Source organism: Panthera pardus, unplaced genomic scaffold (genome assembly GCF_024362965.1).
Source record: "Panthera pardus isolate Hobbes unplaced genomic scaffold, ASM2436296v1 HiC_scaffold_333, whole genome shotgun sequence".
NCBI lineage: Eukaryota > Metazoa > Chordata > Mammalia > Carnivora > Felidae > Panthera > Panthera pardus.
The window spans coordinates 55,649-63,035 of NW_026526914.1; the positions used below are offsets into that span (position 1 = coordinate 55,649).

At 58.3% G+C, this 7,387-nt stretch overlaps 1 protein-coding gene across 1 annotated transcript; it reads left to right on the plus strand.

Moving 5' to 3' along the window:
• The first annotated feature begins 4,377 nt into the window (after positions 1-4,377).
• On the plus strand, positions 4,378-7,092 carry LOC128774524 (testis-specific Y-encoded protein 1-like). Its single transcript, XM_053893590.1, has 5 exons — positions 4,378-5,064; positions 6,286-6,363; positions 6,520-6,631; positions 6,770-6,915; positions 7,021-7,092. Exons 1-5 carry the CDS (start codon positions 4,378-4,380, stop codon positions 7,090-7,092), a joined length of 1,095 nt encoding a protein of 364 aa, XP_053749565.1.
• The last annotated feature ends 295 nt before the right edge of the window (positions 7,093-7,387 follow it).

Here is a 7,387-nt window from a genome sequence, read left to right on the forward strand (position 1 = left end):
CCCTGGAAAAGCTCCCAGTGCTGACCCGAGTCTTTGGGTGTGAACATCCAAAGAAAGTATGGCCAGTATTGTGCAGTGGGAATACGGCCTCAGTGGTCATGAGGCTGGGCCCTTTGGGGCATCTTCCTGCACAAGCAGGCCGTTACTTGATAGGTCTTGCCGAGCAGGAACACTTTACGGGACAGGTGAACACAGGGTCCCCCACATGTTAATATCTCCAGCCAATACCTCCTTAGGGGCCAGGGTGACGTTTCCGCCCGGCCTGTCCCAAAGACAAGGTACGGACAAGGTGTGGGTGTGGAATGCACTCACGGCACCCAGAGCCAAACCCTCGAGTGTGGACACTTGAGGTCCGTGGGCAGAGGCCTCGGTGCTCTGTGTCTGAGGGATTACAGCCCTCATGCTGCACACCCGGCATCCCCGGGTGTCCTCCCGTATCCGCAGCTCTCCCCGGGGAGCCCTAGGGTCCAGGAGCTGCTAAAGCCCCTGCACAACTGTATCTGCTGCCCAGCGGCCTCTTCCACCCCAACATCAGCGTGTGTGGGCTCCAGAGTGCTGTCCCTCGAGAGAGGACACCCTCAGCAATTCAGGAGCCTTCTGACTTCCATGTCTCTGAACCACACGTGTCTCATTGGCCTGTCGGGATCGTCACGTTGTTCTCTGTTCACAGGAAATGTCTCGCATTGCCTGTGCTCCTCTGTCTCCCTGAGTGAGCCCTGGCGTGTTTGTGTCTTTTCCTGGCTTTGCCTGTGCCGACACCTCTCTGGTGATGCCTCCTTGCCTGGCCTAAGTGGGCACAGCTGTACCCGTGTAACCGCCTTCGTCTCTGCACACCTGTGTGTTGGGTCAGCTGTGGCTCTGGTGGCCTGTCTTGTCTTTGGTGTATGCTTCTGCGCTTGAGTGTGCTTCCCTCTGCATTCAACCCCTTTCTTCCACTGACAGATCCAGTTGCTGTCCTGCTGTCAGGTGGAGGGGCTTCTGCGTGTTCTGTTCTATGTTCCAGGAGCCAGAAATCCTTCCGTGCCTGTAGGACCTTCGTCAGAGGATTGGCCATGCACTCACTGCCAGCCAGTTAATGTCCCCAAATGCAGCTGGCTTGCTGTGAGCATTCCGTCACACCTCTATTTTCTGTCCTTCTGTTTTCAAACCCTTTGCGCCCGAGGGGCTCAAACGTCACTGGCCTGCACATTGCAGATGCAGGCGTAAATTGTGAAAAGCGGACCGGCAACGTTTTCCCACTTACTCTTTTGCCACGTGGCATGTTCCTGGCTGGGAGAGACTTCCCCCTGCCAGTGTGTGTCTCGTTTCCCTGTGCCTCCTGTGTGTTCTGGTCCCTAATTTGTCCATTACGTCCTACCTGGGAGTCTGATCCATGTTTGCAGGAACGAGGCTGACACCTTTGACTGCTGGGTTCTGAGCTCAGCTTAGTCCACCAGGACTAGTGCGTGCCTGAGGGACACAACGGGCAGTGACGGATGTGCCCGTATCCTTCACGTGCAAGCGCTCCGTCCAGCCACCTTCACCGGGACATTTCTCAGCGACCCCTCTTTGTGTGTGGTGAGAGCACTTGCCTCTGAGAAATCTGACGAGGCGGTGAAGCATTGCTTACGGCTGCCCTGTGCAAGTTAGATCTCCAGAACTCATGCACATGGCATGACTGCATCTTCACACCCGAGCCCCGACACCTCCTCATCGCACCCTCCCCTGATTAGCACCACTCTACTCTCTGGTGGACTGCATGCCTTTAACTCCTTTAGTCTCCTCAGGAATCCATCAGGCAGGGCTCACCACCACTGTGCTTCTGTCAGGGGCTGGCTTCTTTCAGTGAGCCCAGTGCTTTCTGCACTGATGCTCAATGCACCCGCAGAAGGGTGAGCCACACTAAGCCCGGCGGCAAACCCTTTGGCCCTACGTTTCCCACACGTGTGCCTGGTGGCAGAGGTGCACAAGGAGCCCGCCTGCATGCGTCTCCCAGGTCCTCCACAGGGTACAAAGTACCGCCTCAGGAGGCTGATCCGCATCAGATGGGCATAGCTCTGCTTGCACGTGTTAGCCTTTCGTATCATACAGGCAGCCCAGACTTAGAAATCCTGCTACCTGCTTACAACTATCCAGCCCTCGTGCTTCTGCAGACGCTCTGTGTCTGTACAGACATTTGAGTCACGGTCTCGTGACCTTCCAATACAGCTTGATGGTCTGTCCTTAGCTTACAGCCTGGGATGCGGTTCTCACTCATTGTCCTCCCCTCGGGTGCGAGTTTCCTCCATCACTGTGGTGGAAGGTAACCTTTATCACCATACGTTGGCTTGAAATTACTGGGCGGATCACCTGTCTGCGTCCGGGGATCCGAAGGAGACCTTGGCTCTTTTGCACACGGTCCACACTTTCTCTGTAATGAGTCGCTTTGGATGAGAAGCTTGCCAGAGGCGAGGGGGCCTCAGAGTTGAGCACATTTCCTGGGCATCTGTGAGAACTTCGTTGGTTCCACTCGGAAAGCATTGACATTCATGGATGTGCAGCCTCTGCTTTTGCTTGAATTTGCCGAGCTTTGGGACGTGATTTCTTCCCGCATGTGCTGTGCCTAAATCTCTGCTGTGTCTTTCCGGCAGTCCCGTTTGCTGTCTCCTGCTGGTAAGTACAGGACTTCCAGCAGCCCTGTGGGGAACGGGTCCTTGTTTTCTTCCCTGCGGTGCCCTCTTCCTCACCCCGAATGACCTCACTGCAGCTTCCTCCTAGTTCAGCGATCGTTTCAGACTGCCCTTAAGGTCCAGGTGGGAGCGGTGCCTTTTGTGCTGAGGGCTGACCACTGTAGAGCATTCGTCTCTGTGCAAATTGCACAGGTGAATTTCACCAGGTGAAAAGAGAGTGCACACTGCAGTTGCCCTGTCTTCAGAGTCAGCCCACCTGTCTCCGCCTCGGCTGCCCCTGCTCTCCTTCCTCCTACCCTCTCCTTGCCTCCCCCTCCCTTGTCTTCTTCCTGTCCCTCCCTCCCACTTTCCTTCCAGCTCTCTTTGTCTTCGTCTCCCTCCTCTCCATCACTAATGCCTCCCCCTGTCTCCGCCTGTCTTCCTTGTAATAGGTGCCCCTCTGTCTCTTCTTGTCTTGCTCCTCCTCCCTGTCTCTCCCGCCAATCTCCCCGGACTCTCCCTCTCCAGGCTGGTCTTCCCCTCCACTCGTCCTTCCTTCATCTGCTCTGCTAGCACGTGTCTCTCTCTCTCCCTCTATAGCTCTGTCTCTCTGTGTGTCTCTTTTTCACTGTCTCTCTCAGTGGACCTTCTGTGTCTGGGTGCATGCTTCTTCAGAATTCTTGTTGGTGCCTGGGAAATGGGAAGGGAACTCGTCTGCTTTCGTGTGTACTAGTGAAAGCAGGCACGGGGCTTTCTCAGAGACAGACACAGACAAGTCTGCAATTCTCGGTGAAGGGCCCCTACGTGCCCTGCGTGGTTGGAGTCGTCCTCCTTTTAGTGGAAGGTTAGATTTCAGGACCGGAGCAAGCTGCTAAATCCTACTACCCCATCTCCCTGGCGCTCTGTACGGAGATCAGTAGGGCACCAGTGGCAGATGGTGCTCTGGGGGTTGTTCTTTGCTCTGCATTGCAGTGCAGTGAGGTCTACTGAGCTGTGTTCTTGCAAGGACATGGCGGTGGGGTGGGTCTAGGGTGGGTGTCACTGGTTCTGGGTGGGCACCCACCTTACCGCCGCCCTCAGCCTGACGGCCAACGAGGAGATACCGTGGGGACGGCCATGTGGCCCCGGTAGGCGTGACACTAAGGACTTCTCCAGGCTTTGCCCCAGCTTCATGAAGAAGGGGCAAGGCACGGAGCAGGGAGTGGCTCACGGCGTGGACGATCCTGTGCTGAATGCTCTGGTGCCCGTAGTGAGGCCTCTGGGGAAAGGGTGTACAAGCGACCACAGACTGCGCGATACCGGGGACCTCGCAAGTGAAGGCTGGAAGGTGACAGCGCTGAAGAGGACATGCGGCAAACGGGGGCCACGCTGGCACCTTGGCACTCGCTCCAGAGCCTGGACCGGCCATTGGCGCGCGCTTGCTGGCGGCCAGCACCCTGTCTTGCTGTCTTGCAACTGATTGCTCCCCGAACCTGGCCAGCTGGCCTGACCTGCCCTGGAACCACTTCGCCCCCAGGCCGCATGCGCACACTCTTCACTGCCTCTGTCTCGGCCCCTCCTCCACAGCAGCCACAGCCAATGCGGAGTCCTCAAATCCCAGAGCCTGTGCGCCTGCGCTCAACTTTGGCGGGCTGCGGCGGGAGGCTTCAGGGAGCTAATGGTCTTGCGGCCAAGGCTCCCCCCACCTGCTGCCGTTTCCTGTCCTTGTCCTGAGGCTGCCCTAGCTACACTGGGGCCGGGGCCGAGCGTCATGGCCAGCGTGTCGCGGTCCGGACAAAGCGGAGATTCCCGCCGACCCTGGGCCCTGATCGTCCCGGATGCGAAAGGTGGAGAGTCCCGGCCCCGCGGGAATGCAGGGGCGCTGGAGGGCGTGGGCTGGCCGCAGTCCCCAGGTTCAGGGGCGGCAAGCGCCCATCCTGTGCAGGAAACCCAGGCCGGGTGTGAGATACAGGTGGCAAGCCCAGCGGAGGAATTGGTGCTGATATTGGATGACGGAATGGTGGCGGCTGAGGTGGTGATCGGGGAGGAGGAAGAGGACGGCGAGGCGACCAAGGATGAGGTGGCTGGAGAGGAGAATTCTGAGGAAGCCAAGCCAGAAGCAGAGGACATGCACGAGGAGGAGGAGGAGGTGGAAGTTGAGAGACAGCAGCAGGAGGAGTTTCAGGAGCAAGAGGAGAAGCGCGAGGCAGATGCAGAGGCGGAGGAGGGGCCCCAGCTCTCACAGCCGCTGCAGCAGCAAGAGCCAGCGCTGCGTCCTGCCTCAGCCCAGGACCCGCTGGCAGCACTGGAGCGTCTTCAGCTGGAGATCAGCGCTGGGAATGCCCAGGATTCCAGGGCCTTATGGCGGCTGAAGCGCAGGATTCTTCGGAGGCAGATTTCTTACCTGGATCACAGAAGGGCCATCATCAAGCACATCCCTGGCTTCTGGGCCCAGGCGGTATCCTTCCTTGTGCTGGTGGGTGATGGCGGGGGCTGTTGTGCAGGAGGGCTGGGCACTGAGAGCAGGGTGCCTCAGGGCGATGGCCCCCAGAGAGGAGAGCTGGGGAATGGTCCCTGGCCCTGGGTTGGTGTGGTCTGGGATCCAGTGTAAGGCCTTGGACAGGGGCGGTTGTTGGGGATGGGGGGACTTGGTGACTGGGTCTGTTTCCTCTAGGTCTCCGCCAACGTTGGCCTGCAGGCTGGTCTCAAATATTACTTGCAGACACGAGCCATGTGTCCCCATGCTACCAGAGCTAGGGTAGCACAAAGCAGCCTTCACTCAGAGCAGATAAGGCAAGGAAACATTTCGCTGCAAAATGGGAGAGTTACGCAGGCCGCACACCCACCTTCACATTCACAGGCTGTGCACGTTTCCTAGCAGTTCCTTCAAAAGAGAGCATTTCAGACACACACTCATGACCTTTAGTGGAACCACGCCACGCCCCTTTGCCAGACAGTAGGACGACTGAGACCCACTCCGAATGGGGTACAAGCTGCCTCCCCAGACCCTGACACATGACACACACACACACACACACACACACACACACACACACACAGAGGATTCTCTCCTGGTATCTCCACCCCTGCTTCCCTCTCTGTCCTCAGGCTCCGGCTCGGTCCCACCCATGTCTTTCTCTCCGGACTGGCTGTGTCACTGTGTCTAATCCTTTTCCCTCCTCGGCCCTCCTCGGCCGTGCTTCTCGATCTCTTTCTCCCTCCCACACCCTCTGCTTGCAGCGTAAGTGTGCAGTCGGGTTCCTGTAAGCCATGTTATTCCATCTGGACTCAGGAGGCTGGTGACAACATAGGTCTTCACGGGAATATGCCAAGAAACCCAGCCGTGAGGAGGGGTCAGAGCACATGCCGACATCACAAGCTATGATGGGCTGCTGGCAGCCCACACAGGTCAGATATAGGAAGGAACTGTGAGGCGTGCAGGCAGTGGAGTCTCTCCCTGCTGTGTGCAGACAGCGTGGGAGGTACAGGAAGCCAACGGACTGCCCAGTGTCGATGGGGTCTGATGCATCTGCAGAGGCTGAGGAGTGTGGGGACTAGTGTTTCCTGGTCTTTCTGCACATGCCGTGATCTAGTCCCTTGCTCTTAGCCTGGGAGGGTTGGAGGGGGGCTGTGTCTGTTTCCACAGCATCTGAAGGCACAGCTCCTTGACACAGCACAGATTCTGAATCACCCCCAGTTGTCGGCCATGATCGGTGCCCAGGACAAAGACGTGCTCAGCTACGTGGTCGACTTGGAGGTGAGACCGGGGAGGCTGTGGCTGGGGGCTGTCCCGTCGGGTGTGGGATTTGGGCAGGAGAAGGTGAGGCAAAGGTGCTCACCCTCACAGCCAGGCAAGTAGCTCAGGACCCCGAGGGAGGACACTTGCCCCCTCCTGTCCCATTGCTCACGGCAGGTGGAAGAAGTGGGCCATCCCAAGTACCGCTGCAGAGTGATGTTTTTCTTTGGGGCCAACCCGTACTTCCGGAACCCAGAGATCATTAAGGAGTATCAGCTGAGCTTTGCTGGTAGGGTGTGGGTCCCATGATGGTGCGGGGCAGGGGGATGAGGAGCATGAATCAGGGGCAGGAGGGAGGGGGAGGGGGAGGGGCAGGTGGGTGGGGAGGAGGCCATCAGCTTGCTCCTCAAATCCTCTCTTCCTGCAGGCTACAGGACATCGCGTTCCACTCCAGTCCAGTGGTTCTGGGATTATGAACGTGGAGCTCCCAGTCGCAGGCATGACCCCACCAGCCTTAACTTGTTCAACTGGCTGTGTGAGCACAGCTGCCCAGGGGCCAACAGGATTGCCGAGGTGGGGCCCCTGAGGCCTTCGTCAGCAGTGGGGATGTGGGTGGCCCCCGGCCAGAGAGGAGAGTGGGCTATGCCCAATGTGGCGCCGGCCTGTGTCCTCTTCCAGATCATCATCGAGGACCTGTGGCCCAATCCCCTGCAGTACTACCTGAGGGAGGAAGGGACCAGAAGACAGTGATCTGACGTGCTCACGTGTCGGTGAGGACCCCAGTATGCGGTGTGTTGACCTGCGTGTTGTATGGGCAAGGGAACGTGGGCCACACATTGGCTTGGAAATGGAAGGTCCGCCGACACAGGGACACAGGTAGCATGGGGAGAGGGTGGGAGGATGACAGGGGACCTGCAGAGACTCAGCTGCAAACACACAGAGGGTCGAAGCCTGCAAACCAAATGCAGTTGTGCTGTGGGCTGGGGCTTTGGAGAGCAACTGGGGAGGAGCAGTGCTTCACCACAAATGCTCCCCGTGGATGTCC

Bases quoted from the DNA above. Each gene is read 5' to 3' on its own strand.
- LOC128774524 (XM_053893590.1), top strand. From the start codon at position 4,378: ATGGCCAGCGTGTCGCGGTCCGGACAAAGCGGAGATTCCCGCCGACCC. The intron at 5,065-6,285 runs GTATCCTTCCTT...GACACAGCACAG, and splicing joins CTGGCTTCTGGGCCCAGGCG to ATTCTGAATCACCCCCAGTT. The intron at 6,916-7,020 runs GTGGGGCCCCTG...GTCCTCTTCCAG, and splicing joins GGGCCAACAGGATTGCCGAG to ATCATCATCGAGGACCTGTG.